This window comes from Mesoplodon bidens (genome assembly GCF_964165515.1).
Source record: "Mesoplodon bidens genome assembly, chromosome: 4".
Lineage (NCBI taxonomy): Eukaryota > Metazoa > Chordata > Mammalia > Artiodactyla > Ziphiidae > Mesoplodon > Mesoplodon bidens.
Window position 1 is genome coordinate 29,590,253 of NC_138160.1, and position 27,242 is coordinate 29,617,494.

General features: G+C 40.1%; 1 protein-coding gene across 3 annotated transcripts in view; it reads left to right on the forward strand.

Annotated features, from left to right (window-relative positions):
- Positions 1-8,906, forward strand: part of DNAJC21 (DnaJ heat shock protein family (Hsp40) member C21) — a 31,252-nt gene extending 22,346 nt beyond the window's left edge. The window contains exons 10-13 of one of the 3 annotated variants that reach the window (XR_014015764.1): positions 1,328-1,500; positions 4,293-4,368; positions 4,892-5,284; positions 8,464-8,906. Coding sequence is in view for 2 of the 3 variants with exons in the window: in XM_081233377.1 (XP_081089503.1) it covers positions 1,328-1,500; positions 4,293-4,368; positions 4,892-5,056 (414 nt within the window). In the remaining variant the exon portion in view is untranslated. Of the gene's footprint in view, positions 1-1,327; positions 1,501-4,292; positions 4,369-4,891; positions 5,376-8,463 lie in introns of those variants that run through there. The other 2 variants (XM_081233377.1, XM_081233378.1) reach the window with 2 other exon arrangements.
- The last annotated feature ends 18,336 nt before the right edge of the window (positions 8,907-27,242 follow it).

A 27,242-nucleotide genomic window follows, 5' to 3' on the forward strand; every position in this document is an offset into this window, starting at 1 on the left:
TGAATTAACACAAATGCAAATGGCAGGACTAATAGAAGCAGAAAAATCACTGTTCTGTATCCACCAGTGTAATAAATGGTTCACATAAGAATCATCAGTAGATGCCAGATCCATTGGGTAAGTAGTTATTAGGGAACAGGATATTGACACAATCTCAAAGTAACACTCTGCACATATTAAAAAAAGAAAAAGGTACCTAACAGTAGAAAAATCTGGCAATAGCATCTTAATCACATGATGAAACTTTAATCACTGAAAAGTGGGAACTAACATTTTGCTTCCTGATATAATGTATTGAGGACACAGAATTATCTTTATAATATTCCTGCTAGAAATGTTTAACCTGAATCTAATCACGAGGAAATAATTAAAGTCAAACTATGGGACATGCTACAAAACAGCCATCAAATTGTCAATATCATGAAAGACCAAAAAATGGGGGGGGGTACTTTTCTGGAATAAAGGTGATTAAAGAGATATGACAACTAAATGCAACATTGGTCCTGGATTATATCTACTATAATCCAGGGGTTACAAAAAAGGACATTACTGGAATGTGAATATGGATTGTGTAACAGATAATGTCAGTGTTAAGTTCTTGAGTGTGAAGAGGGAATTGTGGATATGTAGGAGAGTGTTTCTGTTCTTAGGAGATACATGAGATCTACCTGCAGCTTGCTTTCATAGTTGGAGGGTGGGTGCAGAGAGAAGGAACATGGGAAGAAGAGAGGGAGAAAGCAGACATGGCAAAACGTTACCTGAGACAAAAACAAACCAGTTGTATTTAGTGGAGATATGTTAGTCAGGTGTTTTTTCTCTTATCATGCCTGTTTGTTGTTGTTTTCTTTTTTTCTTGACTGTAAAATAGTTGCTCATTGCAGATCATTTGGAAAATACAGAAGAGTATAAATATCATCCCTAATTCTGCCTATAAATATTACTTAATGTTGAATTGAGTTGTAATCAGAGGTTATATATAATTTTCTCTCTACCATTTTTGCTAATATGTTCTATTTTTTCACATAATTGAATCAATATCTTTGGAAACATGATTTTTAAGAGCTCTATAATTTTCCTTCATATATTCAACCCTTCACTTGTTGAATATTTGGATTATTTCCAATTTTCCCTAATTTAATATTTCTGTAATGGGCATTCATGTTCTTAAGTTATTGTCTGCCTCTCCTTTTTATTTCCTGAAGATATCCTCCTACCAGAGTGTACATCACATTACCATTGTTTATTGTAGCTATTTGGCAACATAACATAAAAAGCCAGTAGTATTATAGTATTTATTTTGTAATGGCACACATGTTTTCTTACCTAGAATTATGATGATAATTTCAATGAAAATGGAACTGGAGAAGCAGTAAAGGTTGATCCAGAAGATAACAGCCTAAATCAAGACAGTACCAAAGAATTAGAAGATAGTCCCCAAGAAAATGTCGGTGTTACAGAGACTGTGGAACTGTGTGATGACCCCAAAAGTGAAGCTAAAAGGTAAGTAAGTCGGAGTTGCTTGTTGTTTTCTAATTACTTAATGCTGGTGGTGAGGATGGCTTTTCATCTATCAGATAAAACCCCCTTTCCCGTGATGGACACCATGAGTCAGACGTATCTGTGATTTACACCTACACACATAAGTTTACAGAGGACGGCGTTGGAGGGAGAATGCTAGACAGCGTGCTTAGACATTGCAGCAACATGGCCTGAAGCAGAAAGGAGTCACGCAGACCCAGTTTTTGTTCCCCTTATCCTGCTGAGGTTCTTATTTTGCCCAGGGTCAGTAATCCTTGGCACTTGCCTGAGAACAAGACTGCAGACAAGACTGTGCCCCACTCGCCTGAGTATCGCTGACCAAACCTCCATGCTCGGGCCAGTCATCCTGCATTCAGCCCCAGTGCAGGTCGTCAAGGCATATGTGCACAGCTTGGGGTCCTTGTGCTCTAGAGGCCCAGGAGTCCTGGCACTGCACAGGCCACAGTGGTTGGCCAGGGGAAGGTCTCGCTCAGGGCAGGTGGCAGTCCTTTTCCCCTCCTCTCCTTGTCTGACTTCCTCGCTCCCATCCTCCTCTGTTCCTCTAGAGCGGAATAACTTCTTATTCCTTGAGGAAGGATCTGAACAGTAGGCAGCCGCAGGGTCCTGTCACAGGACCACGAAAACAGAGTTCAAAGGACAGAGTGAGGTGGAAGGCTGAGTTGAAGATGCTCAACGCTGGAGTAACAGTGAGGGCTGTGGGATTTAGGTGCCACAAATGAGGGGAGAAATGCCGTGGAAGCCTAGAGTAGGCCTGGAGCTGTAGGAAAAGGAGAACAAGGAGCTGCATAAATGGGGAACGTGGACGCCTGCCTTTGAAGACTCTGGACAGTGGAAAGCCGGAAGGGGAGGCTACACACTACTCTGATGTGTGGTGTGTGTTCCCATGTTAAACATGAGGAAGCTGAGTCTGGCTTAAATGACTTGCCCCAGAACAAAAGCTGGTAAGTGGAAAAGCCGGCATTTAATCCCATCTGCCTGACGACTTGAAGGACCCAGTTCAGCTAACTCCATGGGGCCCAAGCATCCTGTGAAGGTCCCTTGGAAGCTGCTTGGGTGTATGAGGGATGGGCCAGAAGGTGGGCTCCAGGCCCCTGAGCACCTCCGTCATCTAGAGCCAAAGTATTTTCATTCATTTTCCATAGTACCTCCACGTGGGATTCATCTGGGGGAGGAAAAAGGGTTCTCATTGCTCAAACTCAGACTTTCGCAACTACTAATGAAGTAGCGAAGTTCAGCTTTCTCACTTAATGATGTGAGGAAAAGAGTCAGAGCATTCAAATGACGTCTTCACTGCTGAGGAGTGGCGGGGCTGGGGTAGATAGCCCGCCCTCACCGGCAGGTGTCCAGACCCCCTTTCTGCTGGACCCCTCTGCTGCTGCTCTGCAGTGCGTGGATGCTAGCTACCTAAAACACGTGTGTGTATCTAGGGCACATTTTTTTTTTTCCGTTTTATTGAAATATAGTTAACATACAATGTTATTTTAGTTTCAGGTATACAACATAGTGATTTGACATTTATATACATTACATTACGAATTGATCACCACCACAAGTCTAGGAACCGTCTGTCGCCACACAAAGTTATGGCCGTATTATTGAGTATATTCATATGCTGTACATTATATCCTCTCTAGAGTACTTTTTAAAGATAAGGTCTTAGATATTAGCTTCAGAGATGTAGCTGCTACCTTTCATAATAAGGTAAATTGTTCTTTGGGAATATTATCCTGAATTTTCTGGGATATATTTGTGGCCTATCTGTGATGATATTCTGTAAATTAGTAAATGTTAATCTGTTGCCTTTTATGTCATTGTGTCTTTTTCTTGAGGCTTTCAAACCTGGCTGAATACTGCATAATGCTGTGCTGTACTCCTAATCAGCATCGTGTAACTGTGTAGGCCATTTAACCTAATACAGACTCCTGGGTTCTGCTCGAAGAATGGAATACTCAAGTGCTTGGCAGCATTATAACTCATTGGTTATAACCCATTCCCTCTGTTCTGTAAATTCGGTTGTGCTCAGATTTTACCCTAAGAATTTGGTCAGCACAAATGAGGGAAAAAGTATGAGAGGACTAAGGAAAATGAAAATTCATATAGAAGATTAAGCAGAGGGATGTTCTGGAGCTAAAGCAGAACAGGAGGAAACTGACTATACTGGCTGGCAATTTCTGGGTTATAGAATACAGGGGAGAAAAACCCACAGATCAGCAGAAGGGACATAATCTTAATAACAGAAAATTCTTTACATTTAACAAATGCAATTCTACAAAAAATGCATTACAGTTTTTTTCTCATTTCACTGTGGAACTGATGAAATGTTTGTCATCAACTAGATCAGGTTTAACAAGTTGTGTCTTTGGGGAAGCACACTTAATGTCATAGATTATTTGTGAGTACTACTGGTTGGCCGTGAAGATGGTTTGCTTCAGTAAATGGAGTACTAATTAGCTTTTTTACAAAAATACACCATATAAAAGTTTGAAGCTATTTTAGCATTCTTGTTTTAGCTTGTGTTTCAACTTTTAAGTAAATTCCTTTGTTTTTGTGTCAAATTTGATATCTGATGATCTCTAAAGTTGTTTTTTAAAGCTGTTCATTTGAGATGTGAAAATTAATTTACTTGGCCATTAAAATGAATGAATTAGCCTTTAAAATGCATGTCACTCTTTTGAGTCTTCTTGGGAGCAAGGTGACAGTTAAAAGGGGTACATTATTATTGGATTATACTGAATTCTTTCATTTTTTTCCAGTGTTTCTAAACCCAAAGGAAAGAAAGCCAAAGATACTAAAAAATCTGTCAGAGTACCTGCTGAACCACAGACAGTGGTAGGTCAAAATAATATTGACAGCTCTTCAGTGGACATCGTTGTTTAAACAGTATAATCTAAATTCGAATTCTGAAGACGTAAGTGTGTATTTGGTGAGCCCTTCTGCACCTGCTGCATAGATGTGGGTCCATCAACAGTTTTCCTTGACGAACGTAGAATTTATGTATGTGCCACTGACATTTTTTTCTTTAAAGTAAGCAGAAGCACACTGGACATAACAGATTGTACCGGAACAGTTACTGTTCTGTTTTCCATTCCTCTGAAATCCAAAGCCTTATCCATGTGGTACGTCCTGTTGAATGTCTCAGGACCCTTAAAGTTGATGGTGTTGGTTAATGGAACTCGACTTCCAAGAACAACTGCCTCTGTTGAGCCTGTCTTAGTAGTTGTCCATTGTGTTACAAGGTCTTTATTTTGCAATTGTTTGATATTTAATCTCAACGTGAAAACACTGCTCTCAGATAATAATACTTGCTTTTATTTGTTTTTTTTTGTTTGTTTGTTTGTTTTTCCCTTCTCAGAGAGATGTTCTTATCAGCTGTACAACCTGCCATAGTGAATTTCCATCCCGGAATAAACTTTTTGACCATCTAAAGGCCACAGGGCATGCAAGAGCACCTTCATCATCATCTTTAAACAGTGTAACAGATAGTCGAAGCAAAAAAGAGAAACGTAAAAACAGATAGAAATCCTGCCAGTGCTTTATCTTTTTGATTGTCTCTAGATTTTGACACCAAAAACTGAACTGAAATCATCTCAAGAGTTAAAATTTCAGTCATCTGCAATTTATTGCATTGTGGGAAATTATTTTTATCTTGTTGAAACATTTTTTTGTTTAATATATTTTTTAAACATTTCATTAGTGATTGAATTTGACTTTCGCCATCTGAATTGATTTGAATTTCTCAGAACAGGTAAATATTGTAAAGTATGCATTCTTGAGTTCTCTTGGATCATGTGGACAGAAATGTACAGGGAGAATTAAATTATTTTAACACGTACAAATGCTCCGTTCTGTTTTATTTTGTGAATTTCACATTAAGTGAAAGTATTTTTATATGATAAGCATTTTTGTATGATTCAGTGGTTTTGTGTTTTGTTATGCTTCGTGATCTGTTGAAGACTCAGATCATTTAAAAATCGTCATGGATTTTTTCCACCTGATACCATGATTCCAGTTCTGATTTTAAAACTAGTTCTAAATAACCTGTTGTTGATTACTGCATTTTTTCCCCCTCGAGGACAATGATAAGTAGAAACTAATTGAACATACATGGTTGTTTTTCAAGAATAGTATCTCTTCAAGGTATAATTATATTGATTTAACTTGAGATTTTACTGGTAATTATCAATAAGATATATCTTTTAGTTTTTCACTCTGATTTGGCTCATGGAGATGGAACAAATTAATTTACAGGGTGCGTCCTCCTTAGGCATAGGGAAGCTGAAAAGCGTGATGGATCAAGGTAGCCCGTGGTTCAGAATTTATTCTGACTATTTAACAAGGGATATTCTGCCTTGGGTTTTTCACTATTTTCAGAAGTTTTTTTTTTTTTTTTTTCCATCATTCAGTGGAGAGAAACTTTTTTCCTTTTTTTTTTTTTTTTTTTTTTTTTTTTTTGCGGTACGCAGGCCTCTCACTGCTGCGGCCTCTCCCATTGCAGAGCACAGGCTTCGGATGCGCAGGCTCAGCGGCCATGGCTCACGGGCCCAGCTGCTCCATGGCATGTGGGATCTTCCCGGACCGGGGCACGAACCCGTGACCCCTGCATCAGCAGGCGGACTCTCAACCACTGCGCCACCAGGGAAGCCCCAAGAGAGAAACTTTTTTAATGAAAGATTTTTCACTAGGGCTGATATTTATGCCCTAGACTATCTACTCTGTAGCAAAGATGAATATTAAAAGAAATACAGAGAATCTTTATAAGTGAGTGTGGTCAAGTATATGGATCAGTGATGAGTCGGGTTTTAGGGTGGATTAAATAGGCAATGCTTTTAGTTGGTCTTGAAAGTAACTTTGAACTCACTAGCTTGAAATAAGTACTTGCTGTTCAGTGAATTTATTTCTCTCCTTATATCCTTGATCTTCAAATGAAACAGTCTTCAGTTATGCATAAGTTCTAAAACACAGGGTCCCCGAGGGTGAGGTCTTTTCTGAAAGCTTCATGGATAGTATTGATGATATGGATCATTGTGTGAGATGGACTTGAAAATATGCATTTGTAGCTTAATTTTTAGTTTGTTTCTTTTTCATTTAGATAGATGTTTATTTTCTTTACCTTCTTCCCTTTCTAACTTCTAATGCTAATTCCTCCTAATTGTTTTCCCCCCTTTCTTGGTCCCTTCAGGGGAAATGCCAGCCAGTTTTCTATCTTTGGTCTTTTCCTCCCAGCCTTCATCTGAACACTCACCACCTTCCTCTAATTTGAACTAGATGAATTGGCCATAATTATGAATAGGAATATTAGTCATATTAGTCACATGTTATTTATTGTTCAGTAAAAAATAGGAAGTCATCTTGAAAGGTAGAGAATGTCCTGCAAATGCCCCTCAGATCTTCCTTGCTTTCCCTTGTACCAACCATGCAGGCATATTTAAATTTATTCCTGCTACATGTGAGGATTGATTGGGGTTTCTTGTCACGTTTATTCTCATTGACAAAAGCCATCCATACTTTTTAAGAAATCTTCATCAGTTGTGATTGGAAATTAGATTTCAGTTCTAATCCTGTGGGTGATGCTGATAAGTCATTTAACTTCTCTGAACTTCGCTTTCCTTATCTCTAACACAGTTGTTAGCATAATAATATTGTCTCCATTTATCACACAGGATTATTATGAAGATCAAACAAAATAGTACATATGAAAACGTTTTTTAAATACAAAAGCTTTATACACAATGTTATTGAATTTAGATTAGTTAAATCTTTTTCAGTTAAAATATTTGCAGATAGAACTGTATGTGCTGAATTAAATGCGCTTTAAGTTTTATGGGAATTTCCAATCTACTTTGGAAGAGGAAAACAGAAACATGTTATGCCAAGGGTAAAATGTTATTTTTGGTGGATCACAGACATTCGATTTTGTTTGTCTGAGGCAGAATATTCAAAAATACATGAGCACATATTTTACGTTAATCTCATTCAAGCTCAGTGGTAACTACCACCTTGATTGAAGTTAGCTCAAGTGTAGAAGGTGCATAGCTTGAGGGTTCTGGAAGGAGAGGGTTAGGGGAAGTCCCGTTTATTCCTCCATCATTCATTCAGTGGTACCAAAGCTAGCGTTCTCCATAAAGCCCAGTGAGACTTGCCCTAGTTCAAAATGGGAACAGTATCCTTATCAAAAGCACAGCACTATAGGAAAATAGGACGGCATCAAAATGAAAATTCTGTAGAACAATAGGCAACATAAGTAAAAAGACAAGCCTCAGACTGGGAGAAAATGTTTTGATACATATAACTGACAAAGGATTAGTATCCAGAATACATTAACGGCAAAAGAACCTCCTATAAATCAGTGAGCAATTGTCAGTTATGCATTAATACCAAGCAGTTCTCAAACTTTTTGGTATCAAGACCTCTTTACACTCTCAAAAATTGAGAACCCCGAAGTGGTTTTGTGTATGTAGTTTATATCTACTGATATTTACTCTATTAGAAATGAAAATAGAGGAATTTTTGAAGTATTACCTTATTTAAAATAATACATGTTAAATAACATTTATGGAAAATAACTTTTTTCACAATGAAAGTTTAATGAGAAGAGAGGCATTTGTTTTACATTTCTGAAAATCTCTTTCATGTCTGGCTCAATAGAAGACAGCTGGATTCTGATAGCTGCTTCTTCAATCAGTCTGTTGCTGTATGTTTTGGTTAAAGTATGTGAAGAAAATTGAGCCTCATGTGGATAGGAAATTGGAAAAAGAAGGACCTTGTGGATCTCCCAGGGTCCTCAGACCACACTTAGAACCGCTGCATTAGAAAAATGGATAAAACATATGAACAGAAAAAGCTCGAATAGTCAAAACAGTATGAAAAGGTGATCATTGTCACTGATAATCAGGGAAATATGACTTAGTTGTTTCATGTTTTCAGATTGGCAAAAGGCAAAAAGTCTCACAAGATCAAGTGTTGGTGCGAATGGAGAAATGGGAACAATTGCTTCAATTTGATGGTGGCTATGAGAGTTGAAGACGTATACCCCCTGACCTGACACCTCCAGGGGTATACCTAGAGTCTCACAGTGTCTGCAGAGGCACGGCATGGGCTCTACCTGAGGACTGTCACCCAGGTCCTACTCCGGACCTGCTGAGTGAGAATTTGCAATTAACAAAACTTCTCAGGTGACTCGCATGCTTCTTGCATCTTGAGAAGCAGTGCTCTCAGGAACCCAGGCGCGTGTGGACAAGGAGTCTTAGTGGCTGATCACAGCTGAATTGCTTGTATCTGGGAAAGGTTGGAGATGGACCCTAGATCTCCGTGAACAATAAAGTGGATAAATTGTATAATGGACAATAAGATGGCAAACAAGCAGTTCAAATGAGTGAACTGGATATGTAATACCAATGGGTAGCCTTAAAAAATATTGAATGAAAACAAGCTGTCAGAAGGTGACATGTATGCCACATATATAGTTTTTTAAAGTACTGTTGTTATTTATAGAGAGAAAGTATAGAACCATCAATGGGAAACACATCTCAGAAAAGTAGTTGCCTCTGGAAAGGGAGGGAGAGGGGTGGAATGGGGGCGTGGCAGCAAAGGGGCCTCATCTGAGCCAAGACTTCTAATTAAGATCTGAAGGAAGATGTTAGCATTGATTAATTCTGGGTGGTGGATAATGAGGGTTTATTACTCTACTAACATGTTTTCATGAAGTACTTCAAATATCCAGAGAAATACAAATTAATGTTCCATTTTTTGTTAATAGAAAATACACTTGCACGAAAGGGGAGATAAAGGTTTTCAGGTCTACATTTTATTCCTAGCATATTCCATAAGCTCACTGTGGCAGAGGCTATTACTTGTTTCTCTCAATATTCATTCTCTCCTTCTTCCTTATAATTCTGATTTTTCATTGGGCACAAAGCCACCTAAAATCTTACCTTCCTAGCCTCCCTTGCAGCTAGCAGTCTGTAAGTTCTGGCCAGTGATCTGAGCAACTTCGGGGACATGTCCTTAAAGATGTGGGATGTCCTTATTCCTTCCTCCGCCAGCTTCAATGAACAGGTAATGGTTGGCGCTCTACCCCTGTCTGGGACCATGAATCCTCACAGGGCAGAGAAACGGAAGCCCAGGAGCTTCCATCGTTGACACGTAGAGGGACCCTATAAGCCCGACAACCTCCTTCTGCATTCGAGAGAAATAAAACTCCTGCGTTACTGAAGCCTCTGTTGTTTTGCATTTCCTGTTGCAGGTGACTCACGTCCTGATTGCTTTTTTTTTTTATTGAAGGATAGTTGGTTTATAATGTGTTAATTTCTGCTGTACAGCAAAGCGATTCAGTCATGCATATATATACATTCTTTTTTATATTATTTTCCCTTACGGTTTATCTCAGGGTATTGAATATAGCCAAATCGCTTCTTATTTCACCGTGTGTATTGTTCCCTCCCCATATGAGAGAGAGAGCTTCAACAGTGGCAAGGATGTGGACTCTTAGCTCTGAGAGATCTGGGATCAAGTTACAGTGGCAACGCTAATTATGTGATCTTGGGCAAGTCATTTAAACTCTTTAAGCCTTTTTTATTTTATTTTTTTTCATCTGTAAAATAAGGGTGAAATCAACCTTGCCGAATTGTAAAGGTGAAAACTTAAGTGTGAGCACTGTGCCTGGCACATGATAGGCATTCAGTAGCTATTAGCTTTTACTTATTTTCAATAATCTCTTCTGCTTATACGTTTTCTTGCTTTATTTAACTGTTCACTTTGGTTTCTGAAATCATCTAATGGAATGGTAATTTGCAGAGAAATCCATGATTATATTGATCCTATGGTGTATTTTTTTTTAAGTACTAGTGTATATATTGAAATTCTTTCTGGCTCAAAATTTTTACATGCTACAGCTGAAAATATGCTATTTCACTGTGGTTGTGTGATACCAATGGAAACTGTCTTGACAATCACTGATCCTAATTATATTAGAAGACTCAGTGCATTTGTACAGAGAATTACTTTGCCATTAAAATGAGACAGGGTCCCAACATCACTGATGTCCCTTCGGATACAAAATGCCTTCTGAAAACAGGAAGGGTTCAAATGATCCTTCGCAGTATAAATTATTTGAATGTCACTTAAAGTTTCTAACAGTTTCTAAAACAAAAAGGCCATGGTGTCTCTCCGCATTTAGATAAAATGGTATGTAGTTAATATATCTTCAGGTACTTTTCTTATTTTCAAATTTAATAATAACTCATACTTTTGTGTACGAGGTAACAGTAGTCTCAGCATATATGAAGCAGAGCTTCCAACAGTTCCATCCAATAGTGGAATCCGTCTCTTAGGATGTTCCTGTAACTGTCCAGTCAGGGTTCTCTGCTGGAAATGCCATAGAAGGATGCCTGCCCTGGGGGTAGGGGGACTCCCTGAGTGACGGCAGGATCCTGGGCTGGGGTTCTCTACCTGCTGCTCCAGGGAAGCCCAACAGCTTGATGAGCGCTCTGGTGAGTGAGCTCACACCACTCTCCGCTGGACATCTTTTTAAAAAACCGGTGCTGCGTGCATGTGCTTTTTCTCCAAACTTGAATTGGGTTTTGAAAGCGCAGGCCCAATGCAGATGGCAAATCACTGCAAGGAGATTGAGGAGAAAACTTATCCCAAGTGGGCGGGCCCATCTGCAGGCACTTTTTAGCTGAGCTGTGTGTGTTCTGCGATCTGGGCTCACCTGAGAGAAAGCTGTGCAGCTGGAAAGAGACGTCTTTGGTGCTCTCCACACGCCCTCTGTAGGTGCCTTTAAACCAGGCCCCCTTTGTCTTCCAGAATTCGGTGTCCTCCGGTGGCTGGAGGTGGGCCCAGGGAGATCCAGTCTCTGCTCCCTAATCCCAGCTGCTCTTCCTGGGGCCTTGCCAGCCCTATTGCCCAAGGACCCTGCCCACCTCAGGTCCTGGATAACTGAATCCTCAGAACAGCAACAGTTTGAGAATCAAGGTAGGCATGCGAGGGAGCCTTTTGAGGTTGCCTGAAAACCAAAAGACAGAGATGGTATTTCCTCCACTTATACAGGAGATCAGTGTGGAGAGAGTATGGGTCTTGAAGTTAGATTCACATAGGTTCAAATCCCAGCTCCAAAGTTATGAGCTTGTTAACTAGGATATATCACACCAAAGCTTTGAGCCTGTTGCCTTTAAATGGGGATGGTAATATCCATGTCATGCGTTAGTGGTTAAGATAAGAAACTCTCACATACAAAGAGCCCAGCAGAATGCTTGCTGCACGAAGGCTTGCCCCAAATAATGCCACTCACTATTAAATCCTGGTTCCCATTCTATTTTGTTCCCTTTCCCCGTGAAGTACCCCAAGGGACATGGGTTTACTTGCCCAGCTCTTCACCCAGTTCCCCCTGTGCAGAGTGTTTTCCTTGCACTCACACTGGGCCCACCTGGATCACCCAGGATAATCTCCTCAAGACCCTTCATCACTCTGCAAAGGCCTTTTTGCCACGTGAGGAAACGTTCATGGGTTTCAGGGATGAGAAGGTAGACATCTGGGGGCAGGAGGTGCACACGCTGCCGACCACGGGGTCCCCCCACTCGAGGCGTTGTCGTAGAGACCGAAGTGACGGCGCCGGTGGAACGCGGCGCTCTGCCCGCTGCACAGCTGCCCTGCAGGTCTCGGGGCTTCAGGTAGACTGGGAACTTCTTGAGGGCGGAGAGCGGCTTGTCCTCCTTTCTGTCCTCTGTCATACTTAGCATAGTGCTGGAGCCACAGCACGGCCTCAGCAAGCCGCTTGTCAGGTTTTTTTTTTCCTTTTTCTTTTTTGCGGTACGCGGGCCTCTCACTGTTGTGGCCTCTCCCGTTGCGGAGCACAGGCTCCGGACGCGCAGGCTCAGTGGCCATGGCTCACGGGCCCAGCCGTTCCGTGGCACGTGGGATCCTCCGAGACCGGGGCACGAACCCGTGTCCCCTGCATCGGCAGGCGGACTCTCAACTACTGCGCCACCAGGAAAGCCCTTGTCGGGTATTTTAAGTGCAGAATCCTAGAGTGGCTCCGCTTGCAGGTGGGTCGGTTCCACAGTCACGGTCACTCAGCGGAGCCGGGTCCTGGCTGTGCTCGCTCAACACGGGCATCCAGTGAGCGTGCCCTGTCTCCGTCAACGGAAGACAGACCCTCACTCACTCTATACACACTTGGTGAGAAGTTGAACCACAAAGACCTCCTGAATATTCAAACTACGAGGTTCGTGGGAAGCCAGCGTTCTCCCTCAGGCTCGGGATGGAACACAGTTTCCTCCATCAGTGTTGGCATGACCCTTCTAAAGCAAAATCAGGCAGCTTTGAGATGACGGAAGCATCCAATTTGGTTTTCTTTTAAAGGAAATTTGAAATTTACCAGCTTCCTAATACTCTCCTCAAACTCTCTTCTACTTTACAGGAGACAGATTCGGGATCCAAAAGAAATGCTTATGGATGAGTTCTAGAAAAAAATAAAGATAAATGAAAAATAGATGACTTGCATTAAAAATGTAACTGGAACAAAATAGAATAGGGAAAACATGACTCAACCACAAGACATGGAAATGAAGTGGGGATTAGCGTTGACGGCAACATCCACGTGAGACTGGGTGAAGAGGAATGTCCGCTGCCCTTAGGACGAGGTCCTGCTCTGCCCACCCTGTGCTCAGTTCTGGGTGCTGCACCTAAAGAAGGCACCTTGGGCAGGAGCACTGAAAGTGGCAATGTCAGGAATAGTTGAAAGGTTTGGGAACACTGATTCTAGAATATAATGGAAATTAATTAAAATACTTAGCAATATTTAGCTGGAGAAATGACATCCCGAGGGAGTCAAACTAGGAGTCTGTTTTGTTCTCTGCATCCCACCCGTCTGAAACCTCTCCTCCTCTCCGCTTTTCCAACTCCTACCCTTCCTTCAAGTCATACTTGAAGTGTAGGCGCACCCCTCGGATTCTTGGGACCTGGGGGAGGAGAACAAACGGACACCCACACACCGTATGTTGAAATGTTTCAAAATTATATCAAGCTGACAAACGATTGAGTTAAATATGCTTTACCCTCCTACACTGGTCATTATGACTTATAAGCATCCAAAAGGCCGGGTTCAAACTTTCAGTTCTCAGATACCTTGCATTTCCTACCAGAATGTGGTAGCATGGAAAGCCTGACCTCTGACCTCTCCTCGCCCTTTCTTCCCATGCTCAGCTCCATCCTGCCTCGTGTGTGTCCATGTAGCTATCCTAGCTCTCGTGTCCAAGCATCTAAACTCCTGCAATCAGCTGCACCAGGAGACCAAGGTAGGCCCTGCACTTGAGCTTGGAGCCATTTGGGGGCAGGGGCTTCTGGAATTCTGGGGTCTGTGGATTCCTTACTCCCTGGAGAAGGGCCTGGCCAAAGGAAAGCCAGAATGGGACCCCTGTAAAACTGGGGGCCCAGAGCAGGGGGCCCTATTACCTGAGCCTTCAAGCAATGTTATTTAAGTGACTCCTTTTCCATGAAGCTTTCCCAATATCTCCTCTCCTTTCCCAATATCTTCCTCTGACCTCCTTGACCATTTGATACTTACTATATGCTGCCACAAGAACAAAACAATGGAACTTTTGGAAGGATACACCCCATTCCTTACTGCTGGGGGCCAGCTCTGGAATCACTCTGTACTGGAGGCAAGAGGCAAACAGAAATACTTAGTGAAGGCTGCTATCTGTTTTGACCCCATGATCTATTTTCAATGGAAACTTCAGCTTCTTAGACCCCGGGTCTTATTTTCTTTAAAATTTAATTAACTGCAAGTTTAATTCTTTATCATCCTATCAGTATTAGCACAGCCATACTTCAGGAGAGAATGCAGTCAGGCCTTCCCCCAAAGTAATCACCTTATGGGGGAGGGGGCCCTAATAATATCATTATACATTTTTTAAATGAATGTATTTTGGAATTGACTTATTGGAATTTTAGGAATTGATTCATGACCCCTATGGAAGCCTTAATGTCTAAAGTTTTACTATTTTTAATGCACTGTAATGTTATTAAGCAAAATTTCCCCTTCAGCTTAATCATTTATCATTTGTGTCTGAGGTTTAACTTATGTGCCATCAACACTTCATTACAGGATGAAGTTCCGTGAGACTCACTTTCCAATTTCTTACATCATTAGCGCCACTCCAGCATCCTTAGTCACTTAGGAGTGCGCCTGTTTGCCAGGAGTCTGCAAAGCCCCGAAGCCACACAGCTCAGACTCTTTTGAGAACTCACTCACTTCCACTCTGTTTCCAGGAAAGAATATATAGAAGCCCTCTTACTGTGCCATGCTGCTGCTTTACAATTTCAGAGAGTAGCAAAATGCTAGAGCGGATAGGGACCTTCGAGCTTATCTATCTAGTTCAACCTACTCGTTTTACAGATGAGAGAGTTTGCTTTGTTCCTTTCCTTGTTCCAAGAAGGATTGCGACCAAACGTCTGGTATTAAGAAACCCATACGTGAAGAAAAGGCATGAGTTCTCTGTGCTACAGTGAACATTTTTCTCACCCAGGTATGGAGAAGTGAGGCCTATTTGCTTTAATGCAACCAAATCTCTCTATCATTCCATTCATTTATGCATTCTAAATCTCTCTATTAATCCTTCACTCTGTCTTCATTGGAAGGAATGTTCTCATACATGGATATATTCTTAAAAGTTTTTTGAAAATTGTTGTGAAATTTACCACGTTAACTATTTTTAAGTGTACAGTAGCATTAAGCACACTCACAATGTTGCATAGCTATCACCACTGGCCCATTTTCAGAACTTTTCATCATCCCCAACAGAAACTTTTTACCTATGAAACAATAATTTCCCATTCCCTCCTACCCGCAACTCTTGGCAATATTTTTCCTTTGTGACTGGCTTGTTTCAGTTAGCCATGTTTTCAAGGGTCATCCATATTACAGCATGTATCAGAATTTTCTTCCTTTTCAAGACAGAATACCATTCCATTGTGTCCATACACCACATTTTGTTTATTCATTCATTCAATGATAACATCTGAGTTGTTTCCATCTTTTGGCTATTATAAATTATACTGCTATGAACATGGTTGTGCAAATATCTGTTTGAATTCCTGCTTTTAATTCTTTTGGATCTATACCCTGAAGTGGAATTGCTGAATCATGGGGTAATCCTGTGTTTAACTTTTTGGGGAACTGCCATACTGTTTTCCATAATGGAAAACATTCCCACCAGCAATGCACAAGAGTTCCAATCTCTACATATCCTTACCAACACTTGTTATTTTCTGGTGTTTTTGTTTTTTGTTCTTTTATATAATAGCCATCCTAATGGGTATAAGTGGTATCTCACTATGGTTTTGATTAGTAATTCCATAACGGATAGTGATGTTGAGCATTTTTTCATGTGCTTATTGGCCATTTGTATTTCATCTTTGGAGAAATGTCTATTTAAATCTTTTGCCCACTTTTGAATTGAGTTGTTTTGTGGTTGTTGAATTGTAAGTGTTCTTTTTAATAGATTCTGGAAATTTAGCCCTTATCAGATATATGATTTTGCAAACACATTATCCCATTCTGTGGGCTATCTTTTCACTTTCTTGGTAGTGCCCTTTGATGCACAAAAGTTTTTAATTTTGAATAGACCCAATTTTACCTATTTTTTACTTTTCTTGCCTTATCTAAGAAATCATTGCCAAAACTGATATCATGAAGATTTGTACCTATGTTTTCTTCTAAGGGTTTTATAGTTTTATCTCTTAGGTTTAAGTCTTTAACTCATTTTGAGTTAATTATTGTATATGTTGCAAAGGCAGGCTCCAACTTCATTCTTTTGCATGTGGATAACCAGTTTTCCCAACATCATTTGTTGAAAAGATTATCCTTTCTCCATTGAGTGACCTTGGCACCCTTGTCAAAAATTAACTGACCATATATGCAAGGGTTTATCTTCGGCTCTCTATTTTATTCTTTTGGGCTACATGTCTGTCTTTCTGCTAGAACCACACTGCTTTGATTACTGTAGCTTTTGTAGTAAGTTTTGGAATTAGGAAATCTTAGTTCTCCAACTTTGTTCTTCTTTTTCAAATATATTCTTTTTAAATTGCATACTTAGACAGCATGCATTGCTGAAAGATATTTTCAAGAGTGGCAAAATCAGAATCTTTAAAACTTTAATACAGAAACTAAACTGTTTTCTTTCCTTTCTTTGCTGCACTAAACAGGCTAACTGACAATACATCTTGCTTCCTTGTTCAAAAACCCACCTCCTCTCCCCACAATCTCTCTGGAAGTGTTAGAGGAGTAAGGGAGGAGTTGATTCTGCTTGAAGAAGCAGGAGAAGAGGTGAATAGGTAGAGGAAGGCAATGCTCCTGAGAAGAAAACGAGCTCCCTGCTAAACAGAGGATGGAGGGTAGGATATTGCTAAAAAGAAGGAAGCAGAGGGTTTACTGGAGATGGCTCCCAGGGTCTAGGAGTAACTCCAGGGAAGTTACCAAGAATAAAGAGGACCCTCCTGCCCAGGTTGGTGGAATTGGCACAGGACCACCGAGGAGCATCGGTCAGGCCCCTGTGCCAGGTTCTGGTGTGTGGCAGTGCTGAGTGGAACTAGTTGAAGACCAGCTCAGCCAGAACAGTGGTTTCTAATGACACTTCTGCTAAAGTTCACTCACTACATCGATGTTCCCCATACCCAGTACCATCACAGGAAGAAAAATATTCCTAAAAATGTTTTATTTCTGGCATAATTTTCACTCTCTCCTCCTACCTCCTTGCTTTTTAAAAGTTTGCATCAAGTGGCAATCAGTGATGCCTGCAATCTGGGACTTTTGCTGGAGCAGAGAAAGAGTTAGATAACAGGAACAGCCAGCTGCTTAACTCCTCCTAAGTGAGGATGAGGTAATGACTTTCAGGCTGGGCAATGAGACAAGAAAGGGAACGGAGCAATAAGTAAGGCAAGGAAGGCCCAAAGTGTGCCAAGGGCCAGCAATGAAACTCCCAATCAGCCATGACAGCCAGGTCCGGGCAGTTAGAGGAGGCAAGAAAGCTGTAATCAGGGGGAATGGGACAGCAAAAAAGGATAGCAGGGAGGCAAGCAAGAATCAGAAGTTTGGTTAAGACTGGCTTGGGGGAGTGGGGAAATTACTGGCACCAGGCATCTACGGCAAGAAGGTAGTTGGCTCAATCCATACCTCCTGAGGCCAGGAGAGCATATGTGCTCCAGGGGGAGGAAGAGAACGCAGTAGGTACCCAGGGAACATGTTCAAAGAGCTGCTGACAATGTGAATCTGTAGGCCAGAAGGAGGTTGCCCTGGAGATGTGCTTGGGAATCATCAGCATCTAGATAGTAAAGCCATCATGGATAATGGATGAAATCACCCAGATAAAGTATATGGAGAGGGGAAAAAAAGAGGTCAAGATAAAAATCCTGTGGGTACACCAGCATTAAGGAGCAAACTAAACAAAAACCAATGTATGAGAATGAAAAGGACTAAAGAGGTAGTATGAGGGACTTCCCTGGTGGGCCAGTGGTTAAGACTTCACCTTTCAATGCAGGGGGTGCAGGTTCGACCCCTGGTAGGGGAGCTGAGATCCTACATGCCTCGTGGTCAAAAAACCAAAACATAAAACAGAAGCAATATTGTAACAAATTCAATAAAGACTTAAAAACAAAAATGGCCCACATCAAAAAAAAATCTTAAAAAATAAAGAGATAGTACAAGATTGGAAGACCATGGTGCCATTAAAAAAAATAGGAGAGGAAGATGACCAGTCTCAGATGCCACAGAGATGCTAAGTGAGGTGAGGGCTGAATTTGGCAGTTAGAAGGTTATATTAGTCAGGATTTTTCAGAGAAACAGAACCAATAGGAGCCATATATCTATATCTATATCTATATATAGATAGATAGATATAGATAGATAGATATACAGGTATATATAGAGAGAGCTATGTATATAATGATATACATATGTGTATAAAGTGTATAATGATGTGCACAGCTATGTAGATGGAAATAGTTATATATCAATATCTACATATCCATATGTTATCTATATCTATATTTATTATAAGGTATTGGCTCATGTGACTATGCAGACAGAAGTGCCCTGGTCTGTTGTCTGCAAGCTGGAGACCCAGGAGAGCCAGTGGTGTAGTTTGAAGACCCAAGAGCCTCAGGGACTGCTGGTGTAGATTTCACTGGGGGTCTGAATGCCTGACAACCAGGGATGCTGAGGGCAGAGGAGATGGATGTCCCAGCTCAAGCAGTCAGCTAGAGAGGGCGAATCCAATCTTTCTCCACCTTTTTGTTCTATTCAAGTCTTTAGCACATTGTGTGATGCCCACTTACCTTGGGCAGGCCATCTGCTTTACTCAATCCACCAATCCAGATGCTAATCTCTTCCAGGAACCCCCTCACAGGCACATCCAGAAATAACGTTAATAAGATATCTGGGCACCCCATGATCCAGTCAAGTTGCCACATAAAATTAACCATCACAGGAGTTGTAGGTCACTTTTGCAAGAATAGGTTCACAGAAGCCAGCCTGAGGAGTACTGAGGGAGTGGCAGTGAGGCAGTGGCGTGGCAGTGCCCCAAGGATTTTTTTTAGAAGCATCACTTTTAGGAAAAGGATATATATTTGAAAGAAGTTTTTTTGTTTTTTGTTTTTTTAATGGAGGGAGAGGCATGTGTTTAGTCTGAGAGGAAGAAGAAAGAAGAAAATAGAAACTGAAAATCCAGAAGAGAATGAACAATTCAAGCTGTAAGATCCTGGAGAATATGTGTGTGCTAGGGGGAAGGTTTATGTAAAATAATAACCTGACCATGAATGTGATTATCAGCTCTGTGAAGGATGAGGAAGAAGTAGCAGGTGAAGAAGCCTGAGGGCTCTGGGAGGAGAGAACACAGTGCAGCAGCCCTGAGATAGGCAGTGGATGGGGGGCGGCTGGAGGGCAGCATGACAGGCGTGCAGAAGCCAGGGAAAGGTGAAGGGCCACCAGGCCAGGACGCAAGCCAGAGACAGGCCTGAGGGAAGGCATCAAACAGGTATTAAGCAGGAGAGTGATATGATCAGAATCCTTGCTGGATAGTTTCAATGCTCTTCTGATAAACAACAGTCACTTATTGAGAGTGAGAAGAGCAGGGGTGTGAACTGGGGGTCTGAGGAGAGTGCATAGAAGTGCAGCCCCCTTGGAGGATGAATAAGAGACTCCTGGGAGCCCTCTCCATTACACCTTCAGATATTACGACCTCACAATTCATCCAAGAGTGGTTTCCTTTTCTTTCTAAAATTACCTCTGGTACTTTATTACCAAAATCTAAATATATATATAATTTCTAAATACAGATTTCTTTATATATTATAAGTCTCTAATTATATATACGTTTCTAAATATATATTATGTATTTCTAAATATATATAATTTATATTTCTGAATACACACATATGCATGTCAGATGACTAAATTTTTTTTAACATCTTTATTGAAGTATAATTGCTTTACAATGGTATGTTAGTTTCTGCTGTATAACAAAGTGAATCAGCTATACATGTACATACATCCCCAAATCTCATCCCTCTTGCGTCTCCCTCCCACCCTCCCTATCCTACCCCTCCAGGCGGTCACAAAGCACCGACCTGATCTCCCTGTGCTATGTGGCTGCTTCCCACTAGCTATCTATTTTACATTTGGTAGTGTACACATGTCCATGCCACTCTCTCACTTCATACCAGCTTACTCTTCCCCCTCCCTGTGTCCTCAAGTCCATTCTCTACGTCTGTGTCTTTATTCCTGTCCTGCCCCTAGGTTCTTCAGAACCTTTTTTTTTTTTTTTTTTTAGTTTCTGTATATCTGTTAGCATACGGTATTTGTTTTTTTCTTTCTGACTTCACTCTAACAGTCTCTAGGTCCATCCACCTTGCTACAAATAACTCAGTTTCATTTCCTTTTATGGCTGAGTAATATTCCATTGTATATATGTGCCACATCTTCTTTATCCATTCATATGTCAATGGACACTTAGGTTGCTTCCATGTTCTGGCTATTGTAAATAGACCTGCAATCAACATTGTGGTACATGACTCTTTTTGAATTATGGTTTTATCAGGGTATATGCCCAATAGTGGGATTGCTGGGTCGTACGGTAGTTCTATTTTTAGTTTTTTAAGGAACCTCCATACTGTTCTCCATAGTGGCTGTATCAATTTACATTCCCACCAACCTTGTAGGAGGGTTCCCTTTTCTCCACACCCTCTCCAGCATTTATTGTTTGTAGACTTTTTGATAATGGCCATTCTGGCTGGTGTGAGGTAATACCACATTGCAGTTTTGATTTGCATTTCTCTAATGATTAGTGATGTTGAGCATCTTTTCATGTGTTGTTGGCAATCTGTACATCTTCTTTGGAGAAATGTCTATTTAGGTCTTCTGCCCATTTTTAGATTGGGTTGTTTGTTTTTTTTAATATTGAGCTGCATGAGCTGTTTATATATTTTGGAGATTAATCCTTTGTCCGTTGATTCATTTGCAAATACTTTCTCCCATTCTGAGGGTTGTCTTTTTGTCTTGTTTATGGTTTCCTTTGCTGTGCAAAAGCTTTGGAGATTCATTAGATCCCATTTGTTTATTTTTGTTTTCATTTCCATTACTCTAGGAGCGGGATCAAAAAAGATCTTGCTTTGATTTATGTCAAAGGGTGTTCTTCCTATGTTTTCCTCTAAGAGTTTTATAGTGTCTGGTCTTACATTTAGGTCTCTAATCCATTTTGAGTTTATTTTTGTGTACGGTGTTAGGGAGTGTTCTAATTTCATTCTTTTACATGTAGCTTTCCATATTTCCCAGCACCAGTTATTGAAGAGACTGTCTTTTCTCCATTGTATATCCTTGCCTCTTTTGCTGTAGATTAGTTGACCATAGGTGAGTGGGTTAACCTCTGGGCTTTCTATCTTGTTCCATTGATCTATATTTCTGTTTTTGTGCCAGTACCATATTGTCTTGATTACTGTAGCTTTATACTATAGTCTGAAGTCAGGGAGCCTGATTCCTCCAGCTCCGTTTTTTTCCCTCAAGATTGCTTTGACTATCCGGGGTCTTTTATGTTTCCATACAAATTGTGAAATTTTTTGTTCTAGTTCTGTGAAAAATGCCATTTGTAGTTTGATAGGGATTGCATTGAATCTGTAGATTGCTTTGGGTAGTAGAGACAGTTTCATAATGTTGATTCTTCCAATCCAAGAACATGGTAAATCTCTCCGTCTGTTTGTATCACCTTTAATTTCTTTCATCAGTGTCTTATAGTTTTCTGCATACAGGTCTTCTGTCTCCTTAGGTAGGTTTATTCCTAGGTATTTTATTCTTTTTGTTGCAGTGGTAAATGGGAGTGTTTCCTTAATTTCTCTTTCAGATTTTTCATCATTAGTGTATAGGAATGCAAGAGATTTCTGTGCATTAATTTTGTATCCTGCTGCTTTACCAAATTCATTGATTAGCTCTAGTAGTTTTCTGGTAGCACCTTTGGGATTATGTATGTATAGTATCACATCATCCGCAAACAGTGAGTTTTACTTCTTCTCTTCCAATTTGGATTTCATTTATTTCTTTTTCTTCTCTGATTGCTGTGGCTAAAAATTGCAAAACTATGTTGAATAATAGTGGTGAGAGTGGACAACCTTGTCTTGTTCCTGATCTTAGAAGAAATGGTTTCAGTTTTTCACCACTGAGAATGATGTTGGCTGTGGGTTTGTCATATATGTCCTTTATTATGTTGAGGAAAGTTCCCTTTATGCCTACTTTCTGTAGGGTTTTTATCATAATGGGTATTGATTTTGTTGAAAGCTTTTTCTGCATCTACTGAGATGATCTTATGGTTTTTCCCCTTCAGTTCGTTAATATGGTATATCACATTGATTGATTTGCGTATATTGAAGAATCCTTGCATTCCTGGGATAAACGCCACTTGATCATGGTGTATGATCCTTTTAATGTGCTGTTGGATTCTGTTTGCTAGTATTATGTGGAGGATTTTTGCATCTGTGTTCATCAATGATATTGACCTGTAGTTTTCTTTGTTTGTGACACCTTTGTCTGGTTTTGGTATCAGGGTGATAATGGCCTCATAGAATGAGTTTAGGAAGGTTCCTCCCTCTCCTATATTTTGGAAGATTTTGAGAAGGATAGGTGTTAGCTCTCTTCTAAATGTTTGATGGAATTCACCTGTGAATCCATCTGGTCCTGGGCTTTTGTTTGTTGGAAGATTTTTAATCACAGTTTCAACTTCAGTGCTTGTGATTGGTCTGTTTATATGTTCTATTTCTTCCTGGTTCAGTCTCAGGAGGTTGTGCTTTTCTAAGAATTTGTCCATTTCTTCCAGGTTGTCCATTTTATTGGCATATAGTAGCTTGTTGTAATCTTTTATGATCCTTTGTATTTCTGCAGTGTCAGTTGTTACTTCCCCTTTTTCATTTCTAATTCTATTGATTTGAGTCTTCTCCCTTTTTTTCTTGATGAGTCTGGCTAATGGTTTATCAATTTTGTTTATCTTCTCAAAGAACCAACTTTTAGTTTTATTGATCTTTGCTATCATTTCCTTCAGTTCTTTTTCATTTATTTCTGATCTGATCTTTATGATTTCTTTCCTTCTGTTAACTTTGGGGTTTTTCTGTTGTTCTTTCTCTAATTGTTTAGGTGTAAGATTAGGTTGTTTATCTGAGATGTTTCTTCTTTCTTGAGGTAGGACTGTATTGTTATAAACTTCCCTCTTAGAACTGCTTTTGCTCTATCCCATAGGTTTTGGGTCAGCATGTTTTCATTGCCATTTGTTTCTAGGTATTTTCTGATTTTCTGATTGATTTCTTCAGTGATTTCTTGATTATTCAGTAGTGTATTGTTTAGCCTCCATGTTTTTGTATTTTTTACAGATTTTTTTTCCTGTAATTGATATCTAGTCTCATAGCATTGTGGTCAGAAAAGATACTTGATACAATTTCAATTTTCTTAAATTTACTGAGGATTCATTTGTGACCCAAGGTATGATCTATCCTGGGAATGTTCTATGAGCACTTGAGAAGTAAGTGTAATCTACTGTTTTGGATAGAATATCCTATAAATATCAATTAAGTCCATCTTGTTTAAAATATCATTTAAAGTTTGTGTTACCTTATTTATTTTCATTTTGGATGATCTGTCCGTTGGTGAAAGTGGGTTGTTAAAGTCTCCTACCATGATTGTGTTACTGTCGATTTCCCCTTTTATGGCTGTTAGCATTTGCCTTATATATTAAGGCTCTTCTATATTAGGTGCATAAATATTTACAATTTTTATATCTTCTTCTTGGATTGATCCCTTGATCATTATGTAGTGTCCTTCTTTGTCTCTTGTAATAGTCTTTATTTTAAAGTCTATTTTGTCTGATATGAGAATTGCTACTCCAACTTTCTTTTGATTTCCATTTGCATGGAGTATCTTTTTCCGTCCCCTCACTTTCAGAGTGTATGTATTTGTAGGTCTGAAGTGGGTCTCTTGTGACAGCATATGTACGGGTCTTGTTTTTGTATCCATTCAGCCAGTCTACGTCTTTTGGTTGAAGCATTTAATCCACTTACATTTAAGGTAGTTGTCGATATGTATGTTCCTATTACCATTTTCTTAATTGTCTTGGGTTTGTTATTGTAAGTCTTTTCCTTCTCTTATGTTTCCTGCCTAGAGAAGTTCCTTTAGCATTTGTTGTAGAGCTGGTTTGGTGGTGCTGAATTCTCTTAGCTTTTGCTTATCTGTAAAGTTTTTAATTCCTCCATCGAATCTGAATGAAATCCTTGCTTGGTAGAGTAATCTTGGTTGCAGGTTGTTCCCTTTCATCACTTTAAATAGGTCTTGCCACTCCCTTCTGGCTTGCAGAGTTTCTGCTGAAAGATCTGGTGTTAACCTTATGGAGATTCCCTTGTATATTATTTGTTGCTTTTCCCTTTCTGCTTTTAATGTTTTTTCTTTGTATTTAACTTTTGATAGTTTGATTAACATGTGTCTTGGCGTGTTTCTTCTTGGATTTATCCTGTATGGGACTCTCTGTGCTCCCTGGACTTGATTGACTATTTCCTTACACATATTAGGAAGGTTTTCAAGTATAATCTCTTCAAATATTTTCTCAGTCCCTTTCTTTTTCTCTTCTTCTTCTGGGACCCCTATAATTTGAATGTTGGTGTGTTTAATGTTGTCCCAGAAGTCTCTGAGATTGTCCTTAATTCTTTTCATTCTTTTTTCTTTATTCTGCTCTGCAGTAGTTATTTCCACTATTTTATCTTCCAGGTCACTTATCCATTCTTCTGCCTCAGTTATTCTGCTACTGATTCCTTCTAGAGAATTTTTAATTTCATTTATAGTGTTGTTCATCATTGTTTGTTTGCTGTTTAGTTTTCTAGGTCTTTGTTAAACGTTTCTTGTATTTTCTCCATTCTATTTCCAAGATTTTGGATCATCTTTACTATCATTACTCTGAATTCTTTTTCAGGTAGACTGCCTATTTCCTCTTCATTTGTTTGATCTGTTGGGTTTTTCCCTTGCTCCTTCATCTGCTCTGTGTTTCTCTGTCTTCTCATTTTGCTTCACTTACTGTGTTTGGGGTCTCCGTTTCGCAGGCTGCAGGTTTGTAGTTCCCGTTGTTTTTGGTGTCTGCTCCCAGTGGGTAACATTGGTTCAGTGGGTTGTGTAGGCTTCCTGGTGGAGGGGACTGCTGGCTGTGTTCTGGTGGATGAGCCTGGATCTTGTCTTTCTGGTGGGCAGGACCATGTCTGTTGGTGTGTTTTGGGGCGTCTGTGAACTTATTATGATTTTAGGCAACCTCTCTGCTAATGGGTGAGGTTGTATTCCTGTCTTGTTAGTTGTTTGGCATGGGGTGTCCAGCACTGTAGCTTGCTGGTCGTTGAGTGGAGCTGGGTCTTAGCGTTGAGATGGAGATCTCTGGGAGAGCTTATGCCGTTTGACATTACATGGGGCTGGGAGGTGTTTGGTGGACCAATGTCCTGAACTCGGCTCTCCCACCTCAGAGGCTCAGGCCTGACACCCGGCCAGAGCACCAACACTCTGTCAACAACACGGCTGCAAACACAGAGTCACTTCCAATCTCAGCTCCCAGATGGCTAACTTTTTATTTCAGATGGGTAATTGCTGCCTTAAGCTGTTGGTGGCTCTGTGCCACCTATGGATAAAGTGCATACAGCACCATCAGGAGTTAGTCTTTGACTTTCAGTGAGGGATACTGTGTTAGGCCTCATGTATATGAGGATGGAGAAGACAAGGTCAACTTGCCAGGAGTTTAGAGTTTGGTTAGGAGATAAGATGTATCCACAGGAATCAACATTATCCCAAGATGGTGAGAGCCAAGTGCAACTAAGGAAGTTCTGTATCAAAAGGAAAGTGACATTAACGAAAGAGTTAATATTAATTGAGCAGCTGTCAGTGTACTTGCTTATTTAAATCCTCCCAAGGGATCCATGGGATTATATTATCCTCTTTTTTGGACCCAAGGAAGCTTCAGCTCAGAGAGGTTAATTTGCCCAAAACAAATCAGGTGGAGAGCTTGTGCAGGCTCCCTCTGTTGCACGTTGTGTTTTCATTAGTTGCTGTCTGCAATGACACCCCCAACCAGTTCTTGATTAAATTGTGTTTCTGACGTCTCTCTATGTTCTGCATCCTGGATTACTGGCACAATGCCTCTGGTTCTGCCAGCACTCCCTACGTCTGTCACCAGTCAGACCAAGCTGAACTACCTTTATCTGAACTAAACCTAAAGGTATTGACATAATTGAGCCTTTGGTTCTGTGTCTTCATTCTTGCTAAGTTAGGTGGCCCTTTTGTTTTTGTTGAGATACTTTGTGGTGTTTTGTTCTAGTATTCCTGTTTTTAATGGGCAAAGCTGCACCATTTTTACTGTTTGTGCCTCAGTTGGAAATGAGGCTTCAGCTTTAGTTAACCCGAGCAATCTGCTGCTGCTCTGACCAGAGTCTTCAAACCTACCTTTGAAACTTGACTGTGATGCTCTGGAATTAAGTGATGATGAAGTGGACAATGTTGATGAGATTTGAGTGGGATTTAAAGGTGGAAGAAGGATCAAGTCCTCCCATAGTTTAGAGATACCTTTTGAGGTTACTTTGAATTACTGGAAAGTTAAAAACTACACTGATGGAAAAGATGGAGCTTTAAAATACAAATAAGAGCATAGTTTATTACTGTATTACCAATTTATCAGTGTTATTTTACATCTCTTTATAATTATTATTATTAATGGTATAATCAAAGTTTGATGTGTGTTTTTTTTTAATTACTCCCTCCTGAGTGGATTGTCATTTCAAGGGTTTTTAAACAGTTGCCAACATTTTAATATTATATTCTCATTACATGATAACTATCAATATGTTTCTTGTGTGGAAAAAGTTTCCGTGAGCTGAGTGTTCATTATCTTCACTTCAGGCAGTTTCAACAAGAAAGGAAATAAAAAAGAGCTTGGCAAGCATATGGGCTTCTTGTCTTATGTAAGCTGGCTTACATCCCACCTCCTGTGGGTAGAGCAGAAAATGGAAGGGCAAGAAATGGTGGTGCTAAACTCCTACCCATGGTTCCAGATGGAAAAGAGTAGGAATCCATCATGTTTATAAACTAGTGAAAGAAATGAATACATGCTCCAAGGCCACAATGTTTGCCCTTTCTGCTCCATACCTCCGATGGCTTA